The sequence below is a fragment of the Rosa rugosa genome, chromosome 4, assembly GCF_958449725.1.
Source record: "Rosa rugosa chromosome 4, drRosRugo1.1, whole genome shotgun sequence".
Taxonomy (NCBI): Eukaryota; Viridiplantae; Streptophyta; class Magnoliopsida; order Rosales; family Rosaceae; genus Rosa; species Rosa rugosa.
Window position 1 is genome coordinate 30908363 of NC_084823.1, and position 13394 is coordinate 30921756.

Consider the following 13394-nt stretch of genomic DNA (forward strand, 5'->3'; position numbering starts at 1 on the left):
AAGGAGTATATTGGCTGTTTTGAAACTTGAGAAGATATGGATAATTTAGAAGACAGTTTTAATATAAGAACATAACAATTCAATTACACATTTGTATTAGATAATGCGTTTAAGAAGTCATTACATTATTGCCAGAAAATGTCTAATAGAACATTTTTCTCAAGGATGCTACTAAAATTTTAGAAGTTTTTTTTATGACCATCGATTGTCTATTGGATTGTTTAAGATTGCCAACGATATTGATAAGATACCAATTGTTGTCAATAACAACATAGTTAGAGATATTAGAGAGTAATAGGTGAAGCAATCCGCTTTTGTGAATGTTATTCACAGATTTCAATAGCTTGCTACATAACACAGTAGGATAAAATATGTTAGTAAATTTTTATAGTGAAGTGTGTGTGCATAGAACTATTTAGGCACAAATAAATGAGAAAGATAGCTATTACTTACTTGATTTGTGTCTTAATTACTAAATGAGGCAATCCATATGCATCATTAACACTATTGAATTTGAACCACCTTAGCAGCCAATCTTTTAAAGAGTAGTAGAACTGGTCATAGAAAATAATGTGCTGGGAAATATTCTCACAATATGAGATGTACTTGGGTCTAAAAACCCTTTCATCACAGATTTTTGTGCTTTAAGTGTATTAGCATGAACTTTCTTGAAAGACACATGTTCAGTGTATAGAGCCTTCTGCATTATCAAAGGGAATAAAAGACACATGTTTTGTGTCACCATTCTAAAAAAATTGGGTCCCACTGATGTAATGGAGCTGGTACTCCACTATGATGGCTTCGAGAACCTTGACTTCAAAAGATTTATAACAAACTAGATATATACAGTCATAAATATCTTTATTTATAATTTGTCACAAAGTTTTTAAGGTTTTAAAGCATGGTTTTTGCAACACACTTAACATAAAATGGAGAAGATGTGTGTCACTATTAAAGCAATTTATGCTGCTTTTAGATTATATCAGATCTTGGATGAATTGTCGTTTTATAAATAACAAAAAAAAAATCCTTTTTGGGAATAAAAAACGGCGTTCAATGATCATCTTAAAAGTTTAGAGGATGAAATAGTTGTATTTGCATGTGTTTCGAAGCAATTTTAGATATGCATGTCTTAGATATACATAGTGCAGTATGATTTGTAAAACCAAGACTCAATGGAAATTTAATAGAAGTGAAAAATCTTAAAACAACTTGAAACGCTGAACAACTATTATTGGGAAGCGTTTATAACCATGAATTACTATTGATATAGAACAAAAATTGAAAAATTGTCATTTCTAACCTCGTTGCCTCGCTAGGGCAGACAAGGCACTTAGAGTGCAAACATAGGCACAAAGCCCGACTTGTCCTACTGTAGTAAAGTAGGAACATATTGCCAACAAAAAACAACAAACTAAAAGCAAAAAATAAAACTTAAGAGGCCCAACCCAACTTCCACTCAACCCTGTAAGGAACATCAGCAACCACCTCGTGCAGCGCCACCGGAATTGAACCATTTTCATGTCACTTCGCCATAACCAGCAATGATCACCGGTTGACGATGGGGGCCTAACCCCCAAGCAAGCCAGATCGAAGTCTGATCCAGATTACATCTCAAGTCTAGCCTCCAACCGTTCATCAGCACTCCAAGAATCCGAGAGCATTGTACTGCAATTCCTTACCGGCTACAACATAACTCATCGTCCGTAACCGGCAACCATCCGTCGTTCCTTGCTTGCACAAAAGGACCCGAGAAAGGCCAATCCGGAGAGTTCTGTGATAGGAGCATAAAAATGCGACGTTTACACTATACTTTTCTCTTTATTCTATAGTATTTATGTTTGTTTTGTTATTTTAGGTCTTTGATGGAGCAAAGGAGAAAATAAAAGACATGCTTACCTGAGATGCACGTATTTACTAAGGAAAATATAGAAAACGGAGAGGACTTGTACTTGGTATGTGATTTTGGCACAACAAAGGCATGTGCAAGGCTCTACATGTATGATGGAGAATTTAAAACATGAGTTTAAATCATTTCTATCATACAGCAGCACGAACTTTCTGTGGTGGTAAAGCATGTCAAAATCCTGAACTGTAAACATAGCGACTGTTTTGTACTATTTATCTTCAGTTACTCTATTTTAACCTTCAATTCAGAAGTAGCAATTGGGGAGAGGACTAAAGCTACAGAGACCAGACCAGGAAAGACCCTCAGAAATTGCTGGATTCTTATTTGCATCGTCACTTTCCAGCTTGAAACTGTTAATCATCACGGAGAGTTGTACAATATCAAGAACTTTATTTTGTGATGTATAATTTAACTTGGATCATCACAACATTACGTAGCAGTGTGCAAGGAAGAAAAAGGAAAGCTAACAGTATCATCACTTCAACAACCTAGTTTAATTCTGAACATTGAATTCAGAAGTTATGGTTCAGGCGGATAAATAAACAAATTTAAAGAACTACTCTAAGTTATCTACAATCAAATCCTACATTCATGAACTTAATTAAACTTTGAAATCAGCAAATTGAAATAAAAGAGGACAAGAAGAATTATAGAGGTAGATGGTGCTCAAGTATCTGGCTATAAATGTATCTATCATGCCATGGAAATAGCCTTCATTGTTTGCCATTTGCTGATTCCATTTCTTTTCTGACTTCATGAAAATTGGAAAGCATCAACGATCGCATGTTAGCAATCTCTACAAGTGCTTCCAGCGCAGTTTCGAATGAGAGCTGAGCCGCCCGTAGCTTGGGGGAAACCAAAGCGCCAAACACCGAAAGTGATTTAAACCGCTCCTTCTGAAGTTGCTGATGATGGTCATCTTCAGCTGTAACAGGGGCTGGATCTCCATCCTTGTCCTTTCTTTGTCGTAGCTGCGGACTCACATCTCTATGTGGAGCTCCATTTCCATTATCCGATGAGGCCCATTTCAGCAATGTAAAATGATGAATTTCCCCTAACCCTACTCCTGGATTGGATTGTTTGCTGACTTGCAAAAAAGTAGCAGCTGAGTGGGGCTTCATATCCAACACCGCACTGCTCACCCGCGACCCACCCATTGAGTGGCGCGCACTCGCTAGCTGCAGCCATCCCTGTTTGTGTCGGAGTAAGATTCCAATTTCATGTTACTCTTACAATATAAGTCAAAGAAGTGCATTGAAAAATACCGATAAATTTTAGCGAAATTATACCTGCCGAAGTGTCCAAGACAATGAATCCATTAGGGTTAAATACCCATCCATTGAATCCAGGAATTGCAATGCATTTTCATTGAATTTAGGGTCTCCCAAGCTATCTCGTCCTTCTTCTTTCAAGCTCTGTGATTTAGGCTCTTCCTCTTCCAAGCTCTGTAATTTAGGGTCTTCTTCTTTCCAGCTCTGCGATTTAGGGTCTTCTTCCGAGCTGTTTAACTTCAGGTCTTCTTCCGAGCTGTGCGACTTACATTCCTCTTCTTTCAATCGCTGTGATTTATGGTCTTCTTCTTTCAAGCTCTGTGATTTAGGGTCTTCTAGTGATTTAGAACCGTCTTCTTTCAAGCTCTATAATTTAGTATCTTCTTCTTCCAAGCCCTTTGATTTAGGGTCTACTTCCAAGCTCTGCAATTTAGGATTGGCCTCTTTCAAGCTCTGTGCTTCCATTGAGAATATTCAGTAGCACAACCTCTTACTTATAGATTCCTAAGCCATGGAATAATTTGGGGTGTTCTGCACATCTGAATTTTCTTAGTTAGCAAATTTTTGCCATCGAATAAATTCAATCACCAATTTAGTTCGCTTCAATATTTTTTTTTTGGGAGGTCAAAGATACTTCCCATGGAACCATTAGCAAGTCCGATAATGCTTACAGCTAAGTTAAAAATATCTAGCACCTCAGTGAGGAATACTTAAAGAAACTAAACAGAAAAAGAGGGGAAAATAGCAACAAAAACCAAGTTGTTCCTCTAAGAAGAAGACTCCTGCTAATTGAATAAATCATCTACACCAGTTCAGTTCATTCAGGGGATCTATAATCACCTTTTCTTTTTTCTTAAACTACAGCAGCATGGGAAGCAAGAAAACGCTAGCTCTTAAAGCCGTTGTCATTTACATCCGAAGAAGAAGCAAACATGCAAAACAGCTTAGCTAAACACACAACCTCAAAGACCCACAAGAGAATCATACAACATGAAGCCCAACCAGAAATTTGCAGCTAAATATCAGCTCCACAACTTCAAACTAACAATCATAAATGTTCAGACAAAACAGACTATTGCCACCAACAAATACCCCAACTGTTCCTTCAGATAATTCTCCACGCAACCCAATGACCACGTATTGTTTAAAGAATGACAACAGAAATAGAAACACAAACAAAAAATGGAAAATCTCACAACATTAACCATTGTTATGTCTGTTTCCTACCCAAAACTAAGCAATTTATTGCAATACGATAAAAAAAAAAAATCAATACGCTCAGGCACACAAACCCAATAACAGAAAAATCTACAAATCGCACATAGAAGCAAATCAACAAACACATCCACTACAGACCCAGTACATGCCTACATGATCTCCAATCGATGTCTATAAGCTAACAAGAAATACCCAGCCATCCCCAATCTCAGGGAGTTGTGCATCGGCGACGAATAACCAAAAGAAATTTATATATATCCAAACCAAATCATATAATGTGAAAAACAAAAAGGGTGGCTGACCTGAGGAGAGAGGTGGCGCCACAAAAGAAAGATGGGAGAGGGGGAGGAGAGGTTTTTGATGTTGTTGGGGAGACAAAGATCCAGTCTTTTCTCTTCTCTGAGGAGGAGGTGGGAGAGAATGAGCACACAGGACAGACTAGTATAGGCCTATTTTTCCGAGTACAATTATTAGAAAACCGGTCATTCATAGATACTAGAAATTATGCCTGCGCTTTGCCGCGGGTTTTGGAGCTAACACAATGTTATGTAAGGACTAAATTCAGAAGCATCGAAAATATAGGTGACATGATCATTATATTAACAAAAGATTAAGTCTGTTTTACAACAAAAGATGAAGTAGATCATGTTCTAGTAACATCACCACCAGTACAGATGTTGTGGTACTTGTTCATGCAGCATTAACCTCGGCATTTCTGTTATACAACTTCTGAGGAAAGTTCAATGAGTTGAGGGAAACAAAACAAATTTTCTGATTTTGGAAGTATTTTAAGGAAGCAAGGAGTTAAAATGCATTCAATGCACAAAAACATTCATGTACCTAAAATTTTCTACACCAATTTTTCTGAGCTTCCTGCTTACAGCTTCCACAGTGAATGTTCTCTCTGAGCAGACAGCTCTGCAAGTAACAGACAACCTCAATTTTGCAAATTATAACCAAGAACTAAAAGTAAAAACAACACAGGTACTGTACTGATATGCAGAAAACACGTGATGTTTCAGGCCTACTTCCTCAAGATCTAAACTCAAACATCAAAAGAGCAACATGAAGCAGAAATACTTATGTGTCCAAATAAAAAGGTTATACTAAAAAACAAAACCCATGTAGATTCACACACAGTACAGAAATTTGTTTAAAATGAATGATATGCTTCCTGACATCTAAAAAAAAGGCACCACCCTAATATCAAGTGCTAACCTATATTTTTCGAAATTACCGCCTAATGGCGCCTATCATCCTGTCAAATTTGTTTGATATGACTCAGTGAAATACAAACAAAGCTTCAAAAGAAGAAATAAAGAACACACAGCAAAACAAAAAAAAGAAGAAGAAGAAGAAGGCAGCAACAGAGGAGTACCTACTTCGAGATTCTAATAACTTTTGCTAGACTGAAACTCCTTTACCTGTATTGGAACACAATATAGTATATATGAGGAATGTAAATAAATAGTAAAATGAATAAGTGCAGAAAGCGGCAAAATATACAAACCAAAGAACACAAAGAAGAAGATGGAACACTTTCGGATGCAACTAAGAATGAAGTTTCTTCTATATATGCAATGCAAATGTGTACGTTATAATAATTATAAAAAAATACTTTATGAATATCATGCATGTGATGTGGGAGGTGCCATTGAAAATTTACTTAATTTTCATGGTCTTCAACAGAAGATTGGTCAGCAGAAAATGACCTGTACAGACCACTCCATTCAGATTACTGAAAATAAACCTAATCCATTCCAATGGATGATTTGCTGAATCGAAAATCAAATACTGAACTTTGATAAATTTCATTCATCGATCAAAAACTCACAAAAACTTGGAGAGAATGCAAATCTAAGTACCTGCCAGGTGTTGTAATAATTAAAAAAAAAAACTCTAGTATGAATTCCTTGAAAAGCACTGCACAAAGAAAAAGGAAGAGAGCAGTTAGTGAATCTACAAACAGCCTTCAGTTATGAAAACCAATTATTCCTGCCCCCAAATTTATCAGGTAGGCTGCAACGAAAACTATAGCCTTAACTAATTGGGTATCAGATAATAATCAAAACCAAATCAACATCAAAAGCTCTAAACCACATATAGATATTAATTAATGGGAATTGGGATGGAGTCTAAACTTCTTCGGAAGCCCTTTTCTGTTCTCTAAGAGGGTTTTGGGCTTTAAATCAAATGTCAAATTTCACAAACTTAATGAAAAAAGTTTTCGTCTACACGTATACTTTTGATAATTTAAAGTTAACCACTTAGAGAGCTAGCTGCCCTTTATCAACCCGAAAAAAACAGAGCCTTAAGCACACAACACAGAAAGTAAATAAATAAAGAGTACTCATAAATAAATGTACCTACAAACCCAGAGCAGTAAGTAGAAAGTTTCAATCCATGTGCATTTCCAGAGCAAAAAATCAAACAAAATAGATAAGAAAGTGCTGTTGATAATAATGAGATACCATACAGTCTAAATGACTTGAAACAAAAACGTAAAGTATAATTATTCTTATTTCCAAACTACAGTTTTAATTCCTCTATGCAAGAAGTCAATTGAATGCCTTCAGAACCTAATATATAAATCAATTAATGTAATTACAAAATGGATGTATGCAATTAAAGCAAACATATCAATTCATTTGGTATCAGAGCTGCAAATGTATGTGTATAGTTTCAGACTTCAATATAGCAAGGAAATAAAGAACACGTGGTTATCTTGTTCTTTCTAGTTAATAACCTTTTGCAGACAAAAGCAAAAAACCCTCAACAATCACATATTGGTCTAATTATTGGTAACACAGGCATATAGACCAAGTTGAAAAGTTTGGAGTGAATGAAATGAATTGTACACTTGAATAAGAAATAAGAGATATAAGATCCCATATAAGAGATTATGTCCTGGTTACCAAAACCCTGACAATTAATCAGATTGCATAGAGTTATGGTAATCAGTGGTAATCAGATTGCATAGCTGCTAATCAGATTGCAAAGAGTCTAAACAATTAATCAGATTTGGAAAAAATTGAGCCTAAACTTTTTTTGCATAGAGTCTGCAAAAGAAAAACAGAATAATAATGAGATTTTGAAATTAATCATAAAACTACGAAAATTAAGCTGAATACAAAGTTTATAGAGCGAGAAGTAAAGGAAGGGAAAAAAAAAAAACAAACAATGGAAGTCTTGAAACCAGATTCAAAAAACATGTAAGATTTCATCAGATATTACTTGCATTCTATGATGCACACTTTCCTACCCAATGATCAATTGACGAAAAACATAAACATAGCAAAGACCAATTGCAATATCTTACTATAAATACAACCTTTCAATTATCAATGAAATTCCAGAAATACAACATTTCAATTATCAATGAAATTCCAGTAATTACACTACATATTATCAGCAGTATCAGAAATCAAGGTTTCAAAAACTCACTCACTTTGCTCACTCAATTACCGATATCACATATCAAAACCTCTACAACTGAATGACTTTGGTTCTTAGACAGTTTCCTTTACTAATTGAATTCTCAACCAAATGTCTAGCAATTCCCCGACATTTCAATGTTTTTGGTTAATCAAATTTGTGTGTTTAAAAACACACAAATAATTTCTGCTATTCATAACTCCTCCTTTTTGTTCTAATAAATATGCATACCAAAAGCATGATCACCTATGATGTCCATTCAAACCCAAAGTGTTTTTGTTATTCAAATCTTCATACAAAAATATATAAAATTGAGAAACAAATAACCCAATCAAGAACACAAATTGACACAGCTAATAGAAGCCCAAATCATACCAAAAACAATCTTAACTTAATAGAACTGAAAAAAAAAAAAAAAAAACCAATCAAACACATACATACCTCTTTTGTTCTCGAAACCTATCTCCTAAACTCGATCAAAAGCTTCCGAAACAAACCCAAGCCTAGATCACACAGATGACAATCAAAATCTTCCTGAAAGCTCCCGCCCAATCTCTCTCTCTCCTCTCATCACTTACTAATTATTCACAGACATCAGTGACAAAACCGTAACTAAAAAGAAAGGCCAAGGGCAAAAGAGTCTTTTCACTGCAACAACAAAAAAAGTTGGCGGTTTCAGTTCCGATCGGCGAATTTTGGATGAGACTGTTTTTGCAGGCTCTGAGAGGAGGCTGAAGGTGGTGTCGATGAAGAATGGTCTAAAAATAATTGTCATTATTTTTTGGTATTATTCTTTTTAAGTTCTAAAACTGAGAGAATCTCAAACACTAATTTCAACTGAATTTTGTAATAAACTTAAATGTATCAATTGATATATGGAACTCTTGTCAAAATATTAATAATAGAAATAAAACTAGATCTCTGAAAGATGTATGTCAACTACAACTTTTATTGGAAACATTGCAGGTCTTATCCGAATTCATCACACTTCATATATACTTGTCACTCATCAAATTCGCATTGTTCTTGGCCTCCAACATGGTTTCTTAATATAAAGAGGATTAAGTGATCTGCAAACAAAAAGTGAAGATTAAAATTAAACTATTGATGAATTGAGATTCAAAATTTACACGCTGCACAGTAAACAAAAAAAAAAAAAAAAAGCTTCAAATGTGTTTGCCAATTTTTTTATGAATGACCTGACTATATCTTGTATTTGAAGACAATAGCATTACTTGGACTAATGAGAGTGAAGCATATGAACATCCTCTGCAAGTTTCTTTCCTAGCTTTTGAGATTCTAAATGAGTGAACCAGATCAATACTGTAAGTTAACAAAATTACTTTACTATCATTCAAAAAAATTTCATCTCTTAATTAATTTTGAATCAGAAACAATGAATCTATAAATTAACTAGAGAAAACATGTCACTCAGGTTTCTTTCCAGTTCATGACAAAAGATATCAAAAGTAGCTTCTCTTCTTACTCATGTTTGAACACTTGATGCAACCAATTGAAACTGAAACAGTGATCCATCATTGAAATGAAACAATTAGATCCCAACGCTAGATGAAAAATTAAATTAGTCTAACAGAGCCATCAGATCAAGATCGAGATTCTCACGTTCAATAGACAGGTAGAAAAAGAATGATATGTGGTAGTCCAACCAATAACTTTTCAAATCTAAACAAATAACAAGATGCAACAAAGAAGAACTGTGTAAATTCATCAAGAACAACTTGCACAAGAAAACACAAAATCAAATTCACATTCAGAAGAAAATCACAAGAGAAAATCAAGTCTCACAAACACAAAATCATATTCGAGTCCTCACTGTTTGATTATTAGGGGCATGAAGCTAAGGATAAGCTACAAGAATAGCCTCCAAATTCCCTTCATAATCAGTGTCCTCAAAAGCCACAGTCAACTCCTTCTAGATCGAAAGTCAAGTCCGACTTGGCTGCTGCAAACTGCCTGTAAATTAATTGCATGAGAAAACAGCAGTAACAACTAAAGTAATAGATGAAGTGAAGAAAGCAAAGCAAGTTTCAGTATGTTTCCATAACAAATTAATATCTTTCATATTATCAACAATACCCGTTTCTTTGACTCAGTTCACCTTCAGCAAACAAACAAACAATATCTAATGTTTTCACATGTAATCCTGTTGTCAGTAATCTTCCAAGCACTCACACAAAAACTGAAGCAGAACAAAATCAACAAATGAGAGAGAAATGATTGTATTGTGATTCAAAGATGAGGGAATATCAATACTAATACTAATGCATGAATTGAAAAAAAAAAATTTGAAAAAAGAATAATAAATACAGCTATGACATTATATAAATGACCGTTTAGAATGAGAAAAAGATAACCAAATTAGCATTCCAGCTGCACAGACAAATCACACGATGACATTTACATGCGTGAGTAATTGTATAACTGTTTACAAAAAGCAGGCTAATAATCTGTAGAGAATCTTAAGGCATGGGAGCAGGAAATCACCTCTTTTCTATTAATGCAGAATTCTCCTGTTAAGTCTACCTCAATACAGCCTGCCAGTGCACTCTGGAGAACCGCAATAGCAATTCTTCTTCTTTATATTGCCATTGGAATCATGAACCTGATCCATTATATAATTGTAATGATAAGTCAACTCTTGCAACGGAGGAATGTTCTCAGCGGCAAAGAACATAATGTGAGGAATTCTGTTGTCCTCATGATCATAAAGGACATTTTGGGCATAAAGATTAGGGGAACAACTATGGTTGATAAATCTCCCCAAATTGCCTTTCCGTGCAGCATCAATGGTGAAGCTACCTTCCTCCACAACTTCATAAGAACTTGAGTGTGCATCAGGCATGAGTGTCGAAAGTCCATCCCAAAGAGAATTATCATTATAGTTATTCCCAATATCAAACAGATACTCATCATTACCAGCTCTTGCTTCAGCTTCCTTCTCTTCAAGGAGCTCTCCTATATACTCACAAATAAAACTTCCTGAAGGAATGGAATTAAGGGATCTCACCCCCCATCCCATTGATTTAGTTTTAAAAATTTCAAGATGAAACTTGATACCATACTGGCTAACTCTATTATGGCAAGAAGGAGGACACTTGCAAGAAGGACCACACTCATACACAAGGGGCTTAGCTTCAACAATAGCCCCATTAAAGTTAAATGGGATCTCACCTCCATTCTTAACTGCACAAGAACATTTCTCAGAGTCCGAACATCCAGCAGTACAGCTACAACCCTTGGGAGGAAGCGGGCGGCACCAATCAGGATATATCACACTAGTTATGTATTCGAATGATGGAGGTTTCTCATCGTCTATGGTATTCATAGCACAGATAGGAATTGACTCTTTGCCTCCTGAAATATCATCGACACAGATACCTTCACGTATTTGACATTTTTTGGACTTCTTCAGTTCTTTCCAAGCAAGCTCTGGTTGACCCCCAATTCTGTCCAGCTGAAACTTATAAACCAGCTTATTATGAGGCCCCAAATCTTGCCAACATTTCTCTACCAAATATAGCCCGTCATAGACATATGTCCTAGATTTTCCATCTGATGATTCAGACCCACGAATCACTCTAACAGGATTCTTTTCATGCAGACTATTCTTCAAAGCAAGGTTTCCCCGTTCAAGCTTCTGATCTTCAGGTTCCTTTTCTGTATTTATCACATTTCCTCCTTGGCCCGTATAAATCAAGGAACTTGAATTATCCAAAGCATCAGCATACCCCCCTGATGCAACAATACTGGTAGCAAGGATTGTCCCCCCATGCCTAACATAATCTATACCACCTTGAATTTGGCGGTGTAGGCCAATCATATTAAGTTCCACTCTATAATGAAACTCATCACCGACTTCCACTCCTGGAACAGCTCCCAAGATTTGTTTGCCAAGATTTACGTATTTTCCTTTTTCCTTGAGGATCTTTGCTGCTTGAAGATCAAACCTTCTGCGGGAGTTGCCTCCTTCCTTTGACTTCGCTTCATCCTCCTGCAAGAGCTTCCTATAAACAGCTTGAAAAAGCCGCAATGTCTCCCTCACCTTGTTTCGGGTGACAATTGCACCATCATCACGAACTTCATTGCTTAAACTACTCTGACCAAAAGGAGGAGGGCACACATGTGTATAACATGATATTGGAATCACATCCTCATCCCTAATAACAAGCTGCTGGCTTGTACCTTGGGGAGTAGAATTAGATCCTTCTGATTTAAAATCAGGTGTTTTCGGTTTGCATTCACTTACACCACCACCTGGTTTCTTCTGTTTTCTTTCACTCATACCATCTGTTTTCTTCCGTTTTCTTCCACTCATACCACCATCTGGTTTCTTCTGTTTGCTTTCACTCATACCACAATTTGATGCAGCCATCAAACCCAGTACAATCACCCTACTTTTTTGACTATTTCGCCCTCGACTGTTCTTCTCATGGTATACCACAATCTGCTTCCCCACTTTCTTCTCTGAATGTTCAACATCCTCCCTCGTCCCTTGACATCCATTGCTTTCTTGAGGTTCAGTGTCATCTTTTCTTGTATCTTCCAAAACCTCATTGATCCCAGAATATACTATGCATTGATCTTTTCTCTCCATGTCTTCTACGGCATGTCCCTTGTATTCAGTTTGAACTCCACCTCCAGTTACTTCAGAAACATTCCCTCCCAATTCATTCTTGTGAAACTCTTCCTCCTGAACATCATCCTCTCTGGCTTGTTGCATGATGGTATTCATATTTGATGAGGATGGTTTGTCACCCGTATCCGACTGCTCTTCACCAAAATTCCTGGCCTCTGTGGCAGCATTCCTTCCGCAAAAAGGAGGGAAGTCCCGAACAGCTGAGACATGTCTTCGAGGAGGATATCTTCTAGCTGCAGTCTTTTCCTGACCATTGACATTAGAAACTGAAATGGAAGAAGAGTTTCTATTTGACAGCACAGGAACCATCTCTTCATCCGGTGTAGCCACACACACCAGATGAGGGTTCTTTGACAAATCAGATACTTCATGCTCTAGGGCTGTTAATTCAACTGTTTCCACAGTACCAACAGCCCTATTCATCAAGTCAGAATCACCACCCACCTGACCAGCTGAGAGGATCAAGTTTACAACTTTTTGTCCATCATCAGTTCTATCCCCGCTAATCAACTTCTCAGCCTGATCATTAGTACCAACAGGACCTGCCCCTTCAACAATTGTCAAATTGTTGCTTAACTGATGCGGATTCTCCCGCAAATCAAATACTTCATCTTCTAAGGCTGTTCCTCTCACAACTGGCTCCATATTCATCAAGCCACTATCATCCACTTCATTTCCATCATCAATTCTATCCCCAGCAACCAAGTTTTCTATCGGTACACTCTGAGAAGCACCAACAAAAGCTTCCGATTCACTGGTACCCTCTATTGGTACATTCTGAGAAGTACCAGCAAAGGCATTGTTTAAGGGAACATTTCTTCCACAACCCGGCGGAAAATCACGAACAGCAGAGACTATTCGCCTCTTAATCTTAGCCGAACTGGGGCGGTAAGAACACTCACCA

At 36.6% G+C, this 13394-nt stretch overlaps 1 protein-coding gene and 1 pseudogene across 1 annotated transcript; both read right to left on the minus strand.

The window, feature by feature from the left end:
* Positions 1 to 2351: 2351 nt before the first annotated feature.
* Positions 2352 to 5822, minus strand: LOC133743406 (uncharacterized; annotated as a pseudogene).
* A 2904-nt stretch (positions 5823 to 8726) lies between these two features.
* Positions 8727 to 13393, minus strand: LOC133744645 (histone-lysine N-methyltransferase, H3 lysine-9 specific SUVH6-like; the record flags this gene model as incomplete). Its single annotated transcript, XM_062172717.1, has 3 exons — positions 8727 to 8903; positions 9668 to 9807; positions 10339 to 13393. A coding segment is annotated over one exon (3015 nt), but the record flags the coding sequence as incomplete, so codon positions are not given.
* Between the last annotated feature and the right edge of the window lies 1 nt (position 13394).